General features: G+C 38.9%; 1 protein-coding gene across 8 annotated transcripts in view; it reads left to right on the forward strand.

Moving 5' to 3' along the window:
- NALCN (sodium leak channel, non-selective) overlaps positions 1 to 15,770 on the forward strand; it is a 195,769-nt gene that overhangs the window by 165,092 nt on the left and 14,907 nt on the right. For all 8 annotated transcript variants that reach the window (XM_053384465.1, XM_053384464.1, XM_053384467.1 and 5 more), the window contains 11 exons: positions 325 to 447; positions 1,685 to 1,741; positions 2,006 to 2,126; positions 2,218 to 2,349; positions 8,541 to 8,708; positions 9,948 to 10,052; positions 11,208 to 11,314; positions 13,021 to 13,141; positions 13,226 to 13,324; positions 14,705 to 14,798; positions 15,110 to 15,216. In XM_053384465.1, coding sequence (XP_053240440.1) covers positions 325 to 447; positions 1,685 to 1,741; positions 2,006 to 2,126; positions 2,218 to 2,349; positions 8,541 to 8,708; positions 9,948 to 10,052; positions 11,208 to 11,314; positions 13,021 to 13,141; positions 13,226 to 13,324; positions 14,705 to 14,798; positions 15,110 to 15,216 — 1,234 coding nt within the window. The remainder of the gene's footprint in view (positions 1 to 324; positions 448 to 1,684; positions 1,742 to 2,005; positions 2,127 to 2,217; positions 2,350 to 8,540; positions 8,709 to 9,947; positions 10,053 to 11,207; positions 11,315 to 13,020; positions 13,142 to 13,225; positions 13,325 to 14,704; positions 14,799 to 15,109; positions 15,217 to 15,770) is intronic.

Here is a 15,770-nt window from a genome sequence, read left to right on the forward strand (position 1 = left end):
TCCTCTAATGTGTGAAAAAAGGACGAATGTCCTTTTTAAAGAAGATTCTTGCCATCTGCGGTTTTGATACACACTTGTAGAGAGTATATACTTTCCTGATCGCAGCCAGTTAGGGCTGAGAGATAGGGACTTGCTCAAAGCCATCCTGTGGTTGCCACAGATGAGCAGAAGGTTCCTAAGGCTCACAGTCAACCCTCTCTCTACTGCACCACAATGGTCTTGTTGCTATAAGCTAACAAAATATATGCTTTATATGCCTTCCTGCTGGCTTCTTTGTCTGTGAATGAATATCTTACAAGTCCCCTTTTCCCCCATTCTTGAAAGGAAAGTCCAGGAAGAAGAGTTACGAGAGAATCACCCCTATTTTGACAAGCCTCTGTTCATCGTTGGCCGTGAACACAGATTCAGAAATTTCTGCAGAGTAGTTGTGCGAGCTCGCTTCAACGCGTATGTATCTGAGTGTTTTGTGGCAGCTTTGTGTTTTCGCTTTGGCTCTGTGTTTTACCTCACAAGCTCATACATCAAGTAATAGGGTTCGGCTGAGTAACTTTTTATTTGGTTATCCTCATTCCAGCCACTTCCTTGTGGTGACACCTTTAAAACCATGCTATAGCACCTGCAAGCAGTCACCACACAGCACAGCGGCATCCCATTGCAAATTCTTCCACTGCCATTTCATGGCAATAGAGGCCCTTACTGTGGTACCAACAGCACATGGTTAGTGCAAACCTATGGTGTGGGCATGGAAGCTCACCATGGCACTATTGGGGCAGGTGTACAGAAGATAACACTAGACCTGGGCCTAGACTTCTTAAAGTTCCCAGCAATTACTTCATTTGCAGCAATCTGACATCTGATATTCAGAGGCAGGTTGCTTCTGAGCATATAGGTTCCATTTAGATATTACAGCCAATAGCCATGAATAGGCCTATGCTCCATGAATGAGTGTAATGGTTTTTTAAATGCAGCTAAGAAAGTGGCTATTGCCATGGCTGCGATAAAACAGTTCCATATGTGTTCCATATTGGTTCAGTTTGCATGTAACCATAGTTATCTGTCTGCCTGGGGTGCTTTGTGCTGCCTTGTTAGCACATGAAGGAAACAAACCATGTTTGACTTATTGTGTACTTTCTTTGACTTGAAGCGTCTATTCCTAGCTTGGGTGAAATGCTAAGCCAGGGATCATAGTTTATTTCTCTTCAGCTCTAACAAGGAGAAACAAAACAGGTTTGACTGGCACGTGCACAATAAGCTGTGGCTAATATGTGTGAATGCAGCCATTTTTAAAGAGGTAATCCTTTTTATCAGACAAGGACCTACTATCAATCAGCTTCATTGCGTGATGACCATGTTACGGGGGAGGGGGGAATCCCTTCATTCTTAATTTTTTAAGCATCCATCAATCCCTTTGTCATCTTGTCTCAAAACTAAACCAAGATCTAAACTAATACTGATTTCTGTTAGCTTTCTGTAATTGAATTAAGAACTTCTAAGAACTTTTTCTTAGTCCTGGCATGCCATAGATGAAATAACTTAAGTAGTAACTTGATTCAAAATGACCTTTAGTAAGCTTTAAATTCAAACACAAATCCAGGAATCTGTTCTGTGACGTATGTGTGTCATAATTACATGGCTTCTTAGAGCTTGAACTGCAAATTCTGAAGACATCTTTCCTCTGTTACAGCTCTAAAACAGACCCTGTTACTGGAGCAGTGAAAAATACCAAATATCATCAACTTTAGTAAGCATAGCAAAAACAAAAACAAATGTTACTACTTGTCCAGTTACACTTGCTATACCTGTGTGCATGATTTCTAAACTTAATTTTTTTCTAGAAAATATCTGTTTGTTAATATGTCACTGTAATGATTTCGTTATGGATTTGTAAAACATAAAAATTGTAGTAGATGGTCTTCATTTACCTTTCTCATCCATGCCATATGTTGAATAGATATTTGCCATTAATATTGGAAACTCCTTCTGAATGCTTCATTTTTTTCTGCAGTGATTTGCTGGGATTGGTTACATATCTGGACTGGGTAATGATCATTGTCACTATATGCTCTTGCATTTCAATGATGTTCGAATCTCCCTTTCGAAGAGTGATGCATGCACCAACACTTCAGGTAATTATATGGAAGTAATTTGTTGTACAAAAGAACCCATTGTTTTCAAGTTCAGGGGTAATTAATATTTGGTTTTCCCTTTGCTTCTCAGATCGCTGAATATGTCTTTGTAATATTCATGAGCATTGAACTTAATTTGAAGATTATGGCTGATGGCTTGTTTTTTACTCCAACGGCAGTCATAAGAGACTTTGGGGGTGTCATGGATATATTTATATATCTTGTAAGTATTTGCTCTTCGGGCATTTTTCACCAACGTGCCTAATATTCTGTGCTAGTCATGATTAACTAAAAAACAAGCAAACTTTGGGGAAATAATTTCATCTAATAAGAATGAAACACACTAGAAATTAAAAACAATTTGTATATCTTGTTTGTCTGCAGTTTACATCTAAACTCCAAAGTACTTTCAGTTGTACATAGGTACATAAATACCTGTTTACCTGGAAATGTTTAAGAAATGCATATGCAAATAGAAAATAAAAGAAGGGGTGAAAAAACTGAGAGTAAAGCCAAAGTCTCAAGAGATTTTGAGAGAAATAAAACTCTATCAAGTACAATATATGGAATTGATGAATCAGGAAATAGAATGGAAAATTAAACAAATGAAACAGAAGACATTTGAATCAGCGAATAAATGCGGGAAACTATTGGCTTGGCAATTGAAAAAAAGACAAAAACTAAATACCATCACAAATTTGGAAGTAGAAGGAAAGGACATACATAACCCAAATGAGATTAGGAATTGCTTCCAGAAGTACTTCAAACAACTATATGCACAAGGGCCACAGAATGAAATGGACATTGATTGTTTTTTGAAAACAAATGGATTACAAAAAATTTCACAAGAAAGTAAACTAATGTTGAACTGTAAAATATCTGACCAGGAGATAGAAGGTGCCATCCAAAATATGCAACTAGGCAAGTCTCCAGGACCGGATGGGCTGACCTCCAGATATTATAGATCTTTGAAAGAGTGGTTATTACAACCTCTGAAGGAAGTCTGCAATGAAATTTTGGAAGGGAAAAGGGCACCAGTCGTGGAAAGAGGCTTATATTACACTCATACCGAAAACAGAGACTGAAAAGACTCAACTTAAGAACTACCGTCCCATATCCTTATTAAATGTGGATTACAAAATTTTTGCTGACATTTTGGCTAAGAGACTGAAAAAAGTGTTGATGGAGGAGATCCATAAGGATCAAGCGGGCTTTCTTCCGGGAAGACATCTATCGGACAATTTGAGGAACATAATCGACATTTTGGAAAAGTTAGAAGTGAATATAAACACTAAAGCAGTTCTGATATTTGTGGATGCGGAGAAAGCTTTTGACAACATCTCTTGGAGTTTTATGAAAAAGAACCTACAGGGTATGGGGGTGGGTCAAGGTTTTGAGAATGGTATAGGTGCAATATATTTTGAACAAAAGGCCAAATTAATTGTAAACAACGTGGTTACGGAAGAATTTTAAGATTGAAAAAGGGACACGACAGGGGTGCCCAATTTCCCCATTGCTTTTTATATCGGTCCTGGAGGTCCTGCTGAACATGATTAGAAGGGACCGGTTGGTTAAAGGTATACAGGTCGGAGTCAAACAGTACAAATTGAGAGCTTTTGCAGATGACTTAGTTTTAACGTTACAGGAGCCAGAATCTAGTACCAAAAGGGTTTTGGAACTAATTCAAGAGTTTGGTCAGGTGGCAGGATTTAAACTGAATAAGGCAAAAACTAAGGTGTTAGAGAAAAATTTAACACTGATTGAAAGAGAGAGGTTCCAAAATGAAACAGGTTTGACTGTGGTTAAGAAGGTGAAATATCTGGGGATTAATATGACAGCTAAAAATGGTAACTTGTTTAAAGATAACTATGAAAAATGTTGGACGGAAGTGAAAAAAGATTTAGAAATTTGGTCAAATTTGAAGCTTTCCTTGTTGGGCCGAATCGCAGCTATAAAGATGAATGTATTGCCTAGAATGTTGTTTTTATTTCAAACATTGCAAATTGTGGACAAGATATACTGTTTCAAGAAGTGGCAGAAAGATATTTCTAGATTTGTCTGGCAGGGCAAGAAGCCTAGAATAAAATTTAAGATATTAACGGATGCAAAGGAAAGGGGTGGATTTGCCCTGCCAGACTTTAAACTTTATTATGAATCAGCAGCTTTTTGCTGGCTGAAAGACTGGCTGCTTCTTGAGAATACAGACACTTTGGATCTAGAAGGTTTTAACAACGTCTTTGGGTGGCATGCATATTTGTGGTATGACAAGGTTAAAGCACATAAAGCATTCAAAAACCATATGGTCAGGAGAGCATTGTTTAATGTTTGGATTAGATATAAGGATTTATTGGAAAATAAAACCCCAAGGTGGTTGTCACCAATGGAAGCGAAAGCACAGAAAAAGCTCAATATGGAGGCCAAATGGCCGAAATATTGGGAAATTTTGGAACAAGAAGGACATAGACTGAAATTGCAGAGTTTTGAGAAACTAAAGAACAAAGTGCGAGATTGGCTTCATTATTATCAGATAATGGAGGCATATAATTTGGATAAGAAAATCGGCTTCCAGGTGGAAAAATCAAAATTGGAAACAGAACTGTTAGAACCTAAAACTAAGATTTTGTCAAAGATGTATAACTTACTGTTGAAATGGAATACTCAGGATGAGACGGTCAAATTTACTATGATTAAATGGGCACAAGATGTAGGACACAACATTATGTTTGCTGACTGGGAACAGTTGTAGACCACAGGTATGAAATTTACGGCATGTAATGCCTTAAGAGAGAATATTATGAAAATGATATACAGGTGGTACATGACCCCAGTCAAGCTGGCAAAAATTTATCACTTACCCGACAATAAATGCTGGAAATGTAAGGAAAATGAAGGTACATTCTTTCACCTTTGGTGGACGTGCCCAAGGATTAAGGCTTTCTGGGAAATGATTTATAATGAACTGAAAAAGGTATTTAAATATACCTTCCTGAAGAAACCAGAGGCCTTTCTTCCAGGCATAGTCGGCCAACAGGTGCCAAAGAAGGATAGAACTTTCTTTATGTATGCTACAATAGCAGCAAGAATACTTATTGCAAAGTACTGGAAGACACAGGATTTACCCACTCTGGAAGAATGGCAGTTGAAGATGATCGACTATATGGGACTGGCAGAAATGACTGGCAGAATCCGTGACCAGGGAGAAGAGTCGGCGGAAGAAGATTGGAAGAAATTCAAGGACTATCTACAGAAATATTGTAAAATTAATGAATGTTAGAATGATGTCGGATAGAATTTAAGAGGTTTTCAGCTGTAATGTTCTGAGGGGTAGGGAAAAAAGATGTGGAATTAGGTTAAGAATTATGGATAAGGATTTGATGAACTAATAATTTGAATTGGAATACAAAAAGGGGAGGTATGAGGAGGTTGGGGAAATATGTCAACGAAAGATAATTATTGTGACTTTATGTGTTTTTAATTTTTATGTATTTTCTTTTTCGGTTTTTGGGTATTTTTTCTTTTTTTTTTCCTTTTCCTTTTTGATTTTTTTTATATCTTTACTGTATTAACTTTGAAAATCTTAATAAATATCTTTTTTTAAAAAAAAGAAATGCATATGCAAATGTACGATTCAGTTGCACTGTTAGTATAATAGACTCACAACTTATGCACATTTAACTTGTGTGCATTCAGCTTTATGCACTTGGCCTGAAAGGACAAGCCTCCCAGAGGACTGAGTTCCATTAATAGGACGCCGCCTCAGATAAATTCATCTCCCTTGTTGCCATTCATATTTCTCAGCTGGCAGGCGCATTATGAAGAAGAGCCTGCAAAGCACATCCCAGCACATGAGTACATGATATGGGGGAAGATGTTCATTTGATAATAGCTTTTAGAATAAGTATCTATTCTCATGGCAACACAGTCCTTGTCACTTAGTACCGTACTTTTCCATGTATAAGACTAGGTTATTTTCCTTAAAATTCATGCTAAAAAGTGGGGGTCGTCTCATATATGGGTAGTGCCCAGGGTGGACATTTGATTGGTTGCTGCCACGGCTGTCAGCAGCTATTGTGCATATTATTGGTTGCTGCGTCAGTGGGTGGTGTGGATTGGTTGACGCTGTGTTAATTGGGCGGGCAATTGGCAGCTTCTGCGGGCGAGGGGACAGATGGGAGGCGGCTACTGCAACGCGTGGGGGTGAGCGATTTCCGCCTGAAAAAAAACTCAACAGCTCTGGGCAATCCTCCCCCAAAAAAGCTCAACAACTTTTTGCCATCTCCCCCCATTTTCTGAAATTTCAGTCCCCCGAAATTTCATCTCCCCCTCCATCTTATACATGGAAGTGTCTTATAGACGGGAAAGTATGGTAATTTCTTTTATAAAAGAAATATTTAATATCGAACTATGTATAGATGGCATTAGATAAATACTTAATGTTCATATTATCAAAAACTTTTTTTAAGAAAAAATCATAGCACTATATCTGAACAAGACTTCTAAGTGAAAACATTGTGAGCTTGATTAAATCTTGTAGATATTAGACTGTGTCACAGATATAATGAATATAATTTGTCACAATCAATTTGTATTCAAGCCTTGCAGTCAGAAAATGAGGTCTTTTCTCAGAAATCCTTCTCCGCCTCTTCTACTTTGTTTGAAGAAGAAGAAAAACTGCATTCAATCTCCATTTCTAAATAATTCTAACATTTAGAAAAGTTCAGTTCGGCATGTATTGTTCCGCATTGCACCATTATTTGGGAGCGCAGAAAGTAACAGCAATGTATCCCAAATGAAATAATAATTTAAAAAAAACTACACACATATCCAATTCTTGAACAACTTGGAACTAAATTCTGTTGACATCAGTGGGTCACACTTGCAAGAAAACGAGATTAAAGTCTTTTTGAAGCTCCTTACGAGATGAGCCCCACAACCCCAGAGTCATCCGTGACTGGACCTAACAGTCAGGGGTCCCTTTACCTTTACCTTTACATGTCTTCCAACCCCTCAAAATATCATTTTAATATGGAAAGTGTTGATGAAATGTTATTACTCACAAGAAAGGTTTTTCACAAAAGCTAGGTCAACAAATCCAGATACTAATTACAGCAGAAGAGAGGAATAATGCCCCTTCCCTTCTCTGTTTGCAGGCTTTGACCATTCTTTGGGGTATGGTTGAGGCCCAAGCTGGCAGTCAAGATGGCTAACCAGTCAGGAAATGTACACAAATAGGCATTTAGACTTTCTTGCACCTTTACTTCAGTGCGATAGGATTACCGCTCAATCGTCTTTTGCCATCAGGGCACACTGTTATGTTGGACACATACTGATGTAACATCATGGCATTTCTATCATGGCCACGTATTAGTTGGTAGGTAAAGGTAAGGTAAAGGACCCCTGGATGGTTAAGTCCAGTCAAAGGTGACTATTGGGTACAGCGCTCATCTTGCTTTTCAGGCTGAGGGAGCTGGGGTTTGTCCACAGTCAGCTTTCTAGGTCATGTGACCAGCATGACTAAACTACTTCTGGCGGGATGGAACATCATGACAAGTGCCAGAGTGCATGGGAACGCCGTTTGCCTTTCCGCCACAGCGGTACCTATTTATCTACTTGCACACGCGTGCTTTTGAACTGCTAGGTTAGCAGGAGCTGGGACAGAGCAATGGGAGCTTACCCCGTCGTGGGGATTCAAACCGCTGACCTTCTGATCGGCAAGCCCAAGATGCTCAGTGGTTTAGACCACAGCACCACCATCCCTTTGTTAATTGGTACCTAATGTGAGGGTGTCATTGGCAAGCATCATTGTGATTATTCAGGGATTTTTTAAAAAAACAGAAGTTTTCTATGTTGCCCTTCAGTAAAATTTCCATGGGTGGCTTACAATAAAATAACGGAAATAAACTATAACAAAAAAAAGAACCTGAAAAAAGAAACAAATAAAACAGAATCATGAAATGTAGAACAGACAGACCATAATCAAGCAACTTACTTAAATGCTGACATGTCCTAGCAAATACTGAGATATTTCCTTGGTGCTGAAATCACATTAAAATTGATGCTAGGTTAGATCTTATGGAGAAGACATTCCATTTGTGGGACTTGCTGTCATTATTACTATGCCGACTATTGTTTGTAGTGTTAATCTTAGGATTCCAGCTTTGCCTACCGGATTGCAGCTGTGTTATGCTGGTGCAAACACAGGTTTGGCAGCCCCCAGCACAGTAAAACTAAAGACTTGGCATACTCATGGCATACTTAGGATCACATTTTATTCTGGTGTTCTGTGTGAGATATTTTACTTTATTTAAAAGGTTTTAAGACTAACATTCAACCTCAGCTGCCCAAGCTAGCAAATGAGTACGTGAAATGTTTTTTTTAAACACCTGGGCTATGTCGTCTTCCATCTTTCAAAAGGTAAGCTTGATATTTCTCTGCTGGATGCCGCAAAACGTCCCTGCGAAGTCTGGAGCTCAGCTCTTAATGGTGCTACGGTGTCTCCGGCCACTTCGGATATTTAAGCTGGTGCCCCAGATGAGAAAGGTTGTCCGAGAACTTTTCAGCGGCTTCAAGGAAATCTTTCTAGTGAGCACTGTTTATTTTGTTAATCTTCTGATAAAAGATTTAAAAGTCAAATGTATTACATTCGCCAGTATCTGTTCAATAGATTTATGGTCAATGCATTTCACTACTTGCTAATAAGAACAGGTTAAAATCCCATCTGTTCTTAGACTGGGTAACTCTCTCCAAACCTATTTAGTTATATGCTCTTCTGTAGAATAGGGGGAATAAAAAAGACTGTAATTGGGCCCATCCAAAGTTTTGGTTATGGGTGGGGAGAATGCATCAAAATTGCCTATTTATTTTATTTAAGCTATTTATATACCACTTTATCTCTGGCATTTCTAAGCAGTGTACATAACACTTTCAAAAAAACCTTTGTATTCTATCATGCTGTGACGACCTAAGTGTACTTAAAAGAATGTCCTGCTTGTGAGTTTCCCAAAGACATGTAGCTGATCAATGTGTGAAGCAGGATTCATCTTAAGATTGTGTTTCTGATTGCAAAGAGGTTTACCTGCATGCATGAAATGTAGGTCATGAAATTTACCTGAATGGAGTGAGGAATGCATTTAAATGCAATAAGAGGCATGTCACTGGGGTTAAAGGATGTGAAAATACATATGTGAAGGAAAAGAATGAGGAATAGGAGGAAGTACCTTGCTGCCACCTTCCTCAGGACACATCAGTATTGAAGGCAAGAACCTCTCTTCCTGCAATTTTATGAAGGGTTTGCATCCTGTGTATTATTATGGAAGAAATAGTAATGACAGCTGCATGGGGAAAGATGGCAGCACATTAATCTTGCATGAACCCCATGCCATACTGCAATATCTCTCTAAACCAGGGGTCAGCAACCTTTTCCAGCTGTGGGCCGGTCCACCGTCCCTCAGACCATGTGGTGGGCCGGACTATATTTTTTTTTTGGGGGGGGAATGAACAAATTCCTTTGCCCCACAAATAACCCAGAGATGCATTTTAAATAAAGGGACACATTTTACTCATGTAAAAACACGCTGATTCCCGGACCGTCTGCAGCCCGGATTGAGAAGGTGATTGGGCCGCATCCGGCCTCCAGGCCTTAGGTTGCCTACCCCTGCTCTAAACTATCCTTATGTGACTTAAGGACGCAGTCCAGGGTTCAACTGGTGCCAGTCTGTTGTCCAGACTGGTGGCTTAAGAGAAGATACCCACAGAGGATATAAACATTGAATATAAGACCGTTTTCAATATAGTTGGACTGTTTTTCATTTATTCCTACAGGTTTCCATTCTTTTGCTGACATTGATGCTTGTTTTTGCAAGCTTTGGAGTTCAGCTTTTTGCTGGGAAGCTGGCTAAGTGCAATGATCCACATATTATTGCAAGGGTAAGAACAGGTTTTGCTTGCTTCAGCATGTACAGAGCATCTCCTTCCTTTGCACATGGGCAAAATTCCACTAGCTTCTGCGGTTCCATTCTAGGGTAGGGTAGGGAAAGTTTATGAGACATTTAATGACGACAGAAAATGCACAAAAAAAGAAAAGTATATATGAAGCTGCTTTATATTGTGTCAGAAATTTATGGTTCACTCAGAAGTTTTACCGATAACATGACTATACGTCACATGAGATCAACATAAGACATTATGTGTGAGAGATGGCAGACCTGCATTGTCACTGTGAAACAGCTCTGTGGTCCCAATTTAGAAATCCTCACACACAGCAGTAGTGGATGCAATGTGTACATTTGTGGCTGGTGAGCAGAGGACACACTCAGCTTTGCCAAGAAGGCTGTTAGTAGGAATGGTTCTCTCAGTTTCTCATTTTTCCAATCTTGTATTCAGTTGTACACATTTCTGCAGCAGTGTGTGTGTGACACACACACACACACTTTTTCAGGTGCAAGTTTCTTCCAATAAAACATTTTTGTATGTGATTTTGAAAAATATACGCCTTTTTGCAAGTATATTTCCTGATATAATGCATTCTTCACAGATATATTCATTTTAATGCACATTTCCCCCAAATATGTGCATTTTTAAAACACTGGTTGGAGAACTGCATTAAAAAATTCAGATAATAGTGCCATTTTGAAGGTTCTCATAATTGTTTCAATTTGATAGAGTCAGCTTAAAATGCATACTGAATCAAACATGAGATAACCCCATGCTTAGCTGTTAGTGAGTGGAGATGGAAAGCAGGAGTATGGATTCCTTCCCTCTACCTCACCAAGAAAGTAATTGCTATTGTTGAACAGATGTTGCCAACAAAGTGCATGCATGTTCGGTCAAGGAAGTACAACTCTGCTAAATGTACAGGTTTCTCTCTCTTTCTCTCTCATCATAAGCAATATCCTTTTTATGAATGTATCATCTTTAAAGGCCTAGAGTGGGATGTTGGTTAATGAGGGATTTGACTCCTTGAGTTAAATCAAAAGCAATACTTATGCTCACTTTGTGACATAATTTCCTGGTGTTTGTCATACGGGATATTTTTTGGTTTGTTTGCAGCTTTTTATGAGCATTATTTTATGTTTATTATAGGAAGACTGCCATGGCATATTCCGAATAAATGTAAGTGTTTCCAAAAATCTAAATCTAAAATTAAGACCCGGCGAAAAGAAACCTGGATTTTGGGTGCCTCGAGTCTGGTAAGTGGTATATTATGGCCTGTGCATTTATTCTGAAGATTCAGTTAGTAATCTAAGATACGCAATGGACACTGTAAGACTCAGCTACATGATAGTTAACTTGTGCAAGTCAAGTACTCCTTCCTACACTTCGATTTTAGTGGTAAATCACACAAGCAGGAGAGCATGTGGACATAATTTTAGTAATATTATGGCAAAAACAATGGAAATAATGGTATCGGTTGTTTAAGAGCAGCAAAGTTTTTAAGCAGTTTATCTACGCTTAGAAAATGATGGAACTGAGTATATGTAGCCTAGGCACATATAAAAAGATTTGAAGCAGACAATGCAATTTCCAAGGGCTATAAAAACGGCAATAGAGATGCCGGACATATTAGTTCTGCCTTGTCATTGAGGGAATAGGCTTCTAAGCTGCAGCCACATAGATTTAGAACCATATTATGACAAAATCCCTAAATGTCAGAAGAGTTAGATGTGCCAAGGGAAGTTATGTTACCCGATCCTTTGATTTTGAAAGGAGAGAGTAATTTATAGATGATTATATCATACTTGGATCCTTCTGCTTGAATTTCTGTCCCGCTGTTGACCCCATTCCCACACAATGACTTGAAGGCGTAAGATATAAGAGGGGGGATTCTTCTTAATAGTAGAGTCTGTGTCTGAAGGGGCTTGGAAAGTAATGGCCATTTCCACATATAGTGTGGGCATCCATTGTGTTGACTTTAAAATTGCTCCTTATTTTTCAAATGTAAGCATAGGTAGCCATTTTGCTATTCTTTTCCAAAATGCTATTGTTAAATTTATCCTGGTGAGGGGGCTTGCAAGGAAGCCTCCAGTACTAGTATGTGGAGATTTTCTTTCATTCTGTTGCATTAATATTAGAAATCAGGGTTTCTAAAGCGGGTTTCATTTTTGCAAATATTTTAACATGGGAAGCTGTATGTGGCTAGGGGAAAGTGCTATGCTATTCTATTGAAACGGTGCCCTGTGATGGGAGCAGCTGGTGATGCTGTGGTATTTGCGGAATCATATACTTTCAGAATCCAAGTCTCTAAGTGTAAGCAATTTAAAGACTTTAAGCAACAGCACTAATAATGTGAGGAACCAATTTTGCCAGTGTAAGAAAATGTATTTACCATAAGGAAAAGTGCACAGACAGAAGACTTGAGTGCAGAGGCTGATATTCAACTAAGTCATACTCAAAGTGGATGCATTGTAATCAATAGACTTAAATTGCATTCAACAATTAATAAATAATATTATTGCACTGATACATTGGTGTCCTCCAGTTTTATTCCAGGGTCATGGACCACCTATTGATGCACTTAGTAGTGGTGTGCTGTGAGGTTAAAATATGACACTGGAGATCCACATCCTTAAATCTTCTGGGATCCTATACATGCTGACCATGTCTCCTTTGGAGCAGATGTACATATATTGCACTGTTAGTCTATTTTTTCAGATGTTCAGGGGTCAAATGTCACTCTTATCCCTGACTGTCCTCTTTGATTGTTAGCTAGAGAAATAAGTGAATCAGAAATGTAAATATATATCCCAGGAATGTATATGATTGCCTCCATGACTGTGTGTGTGTTTGGCTCTAAACTACTCACTAGTGTTACTAAGATATTTGTCAGTTCTTTCAGTACAATTAAGGACCTTGGCTGCATGTATTTTTGCTACCCTTCCCTGTGATATTTTAACAGGGCCAACCCTCGGAACTTTAACTTTGACAACGTTGGGAATGCAATGCTGGCATTATTTGAAGTCCTTTCCTTAAAGGGATGGGTTGAAGTCAGAGATGTTATCATTCATCGTGTGGGTCCCGTGAGTATATATACCTCAGCACTTGTCAGACCTTTTAATTCCTCCTTTAATTTATACAGATGAGTAACATATTTTTTTATGCAGATCCATGGCATCTACATCCATGTGTTTGTATTCCTTGGCTGTATGATTGGGCTAACTCTTTTCGTTGGAGTCGTCATTGCTAATTTCAATGAAAATAAGGTAATAATGCAGGCTTTCTATTTCTCATGAAATAATTTTTTTTATATTGTCTTTGCACCTCCCATGTGCTGCCGTGCAGTTATCAGATAACATTGCAGGTATAAAACGATACCAACTTGGGCTCATCTGCCAACTGCACCCATTACTGGGGTGATTTAACTGGCCACAGTCATCGTATCACTTGCTAAAGGTGGAGGAGAATTTCGTTCAGTCCATGTTTTAAAGAGAACTGACCTAATTTGTACCTCCTGGGTACACAGTGGAATAAATATCGTTTTTCACACTTCTCAGAAAGTTACAGTACAGTTCTTGTCTCAAAAGAAATGCAGTATATATTTCGGGATAAAAGATGTTTAGAAATGCATTGAAATGAATTACACATTTAAATACATATTTGTTTAAAAACACATGTAAAAAGGAATTTTCATACGAAGCAAGGCAAAATGGAATTGGAACACTTGTGAAATTGACATGCAATGGAAATAGACTGATATGCCCTGGAAGTTAGACTATGATATACCCAGGGTTAGACTACGATAGTGCATTCTAATGCACTAGGGTGAGACTACTATAATGGACTTTTCTTGGGTACACCTCTGTAGAATCCTCAAGTTTCAGCTGGAACAAAATGTGTATATATCTATTGCTTTAGCTCCCTGTTCACTTCCGTGCCCAATTGAGAATGCTGGTGTTATCCTATAAAGTCATAGATATTATCATCATTTATTTATACCCCGCCCATCTGGCTAGGTTTCCCCAGCCACTTTGGGCAGCTCCCAACAAAATATTAAAAATACGATAAAACATTAAAAACTTCCCTAAACAGGGCTGCCTTCAGATGTCTTATGGGACATCTTATGGGAGGGTGTTCCACAGGGCGGGCACCACTACTGAGAAGGCTCTCTGCCTGGTTGAGGCTTTGTTATCTTCTGGACCATCTTCTCCTGTATGAACCTTCCCCCAGTTATTAACTGAGCACCTGCTTCTGTGGATAGGCAAGTGGATTTTCAGAGGAAATGTTCTCAGCTATTGCATCCAAGCTTTGGAATTCCCTTCCCTAAGAAGTCCTAATGTACGATGGGGTATCCAGCTCTCATGTAGCCTTCCCTTTATTCAACATCCATATTCAATGCCTGGATGTTGAGAAGTGGGGCCAGAGATCCACCCAAGCTCAGGAGTCGGGCCAGGACTATGGCCCCATTAACTTTTAAATATGTACCAGGGCAGGTGTATCTTTTTGAAGCAATATGAGAAGCTTTTGTTCAAACCATTTCTTGGTGGCCAAAGATAGGATAGTAAAATTGGTATACAGTTACACACACACAACAGCTTTTTGATAAACAAATACGTGAAGATATTTTGTTATTCTTGTTCATTTAGGGGACAGCTTTGCTGACAGTTGATCAGAGGCGATGGGAGGATCTCAAGAGCAGACTGAAGATAGCACAGCCACTTCATCTCCCACCTCGCCCAGGTATCAAAGCCATTTCACTTGGATTCGTAATTCCGCAGGAATGTAGGTTTCACATTATAATTGTAATCATGAGGCCTTTATGAGTTTGTGTGAAGTAAAGTGAAAATGTTCTGTGCCTATAAATTTTGCGAAAGGGCATTAACTTCAGCTTCAGATGTTCAGAATTTGAATTCAAAAAGTGTTCAAAATTTAAAGGTCTAAGAGATTTATTATTGTGCATATGCAAACTAGACAAAGTTCAGGAAAATAGAGAGTGACACAAAAGAATTATATACTTTATTAAACTGTGTACTTTTAATTGTTTTTCCCAGATAATGATGGATTTCGAGCCAAGATGTATGATATAACTCAACATCCATTTTTCAAGAGGACCATTGCTGTGCTTGTCTTGGCCCAGTCTGTGTTGTTATCTGTTAAGGTATTTGCTCTGTTCCTTACGACATCTTGCAAAGCAGTAGATTATATATTGTAGAGTTGGGAAAGGTTCAGAAAACGCCAAAGCAAAATGATCAAGAGGATAAAGCAACTCCCTTATGAGGAAAGCATACAATATTTAGGGCTGCTAAGTTAGAGAAAAGGCTAGAGGCAATGTGATGTTGTTGTTTAGTCATTTAGTGGTGTCCGACTCTTCGTGACCCCCTGGACCAGAGCACACCAGGCACTCCTGTCTTCCACTGCCTCCCGCAGTTTGGTCAAACTCATGCTGGTAGCTTCGAGAACACTGCCCAACCATCTCGTCCTCTGTCGTCCCCTTCTCCTTGTGCCCTCCATCTTTCCCAACATCAGGGTCTTTTCCAGGGAGTCTTCTCTTCTCATGAGGTGGCCAAAGTATTGGAGCCTCAGCTTCACGATCTGTCCTTCCAGTGAGCTGATTTCCTTCAGAATGGATAGGTGTGATCTTCTTGCAGTCCATGGGACTCTCAAGAGTCTCCTCCAGCACCATAACGTGATAGAAGTATATAAAATTATTCA

This window comes from Podarcis raffonei, chromosome 4, assembly GCF_027172205.1.
Source record: "Podarcis raffonei isolate rPodRaf1 chromosome 4, rPodRaf1.pri, whole genome shotgun sequence".
Lineage (NCBI taxonomy): Eukaryota > Metazoa > Chordata > Lepidosauria > Squamata > Lacertidae > Podarcis > Podarcis raffonei.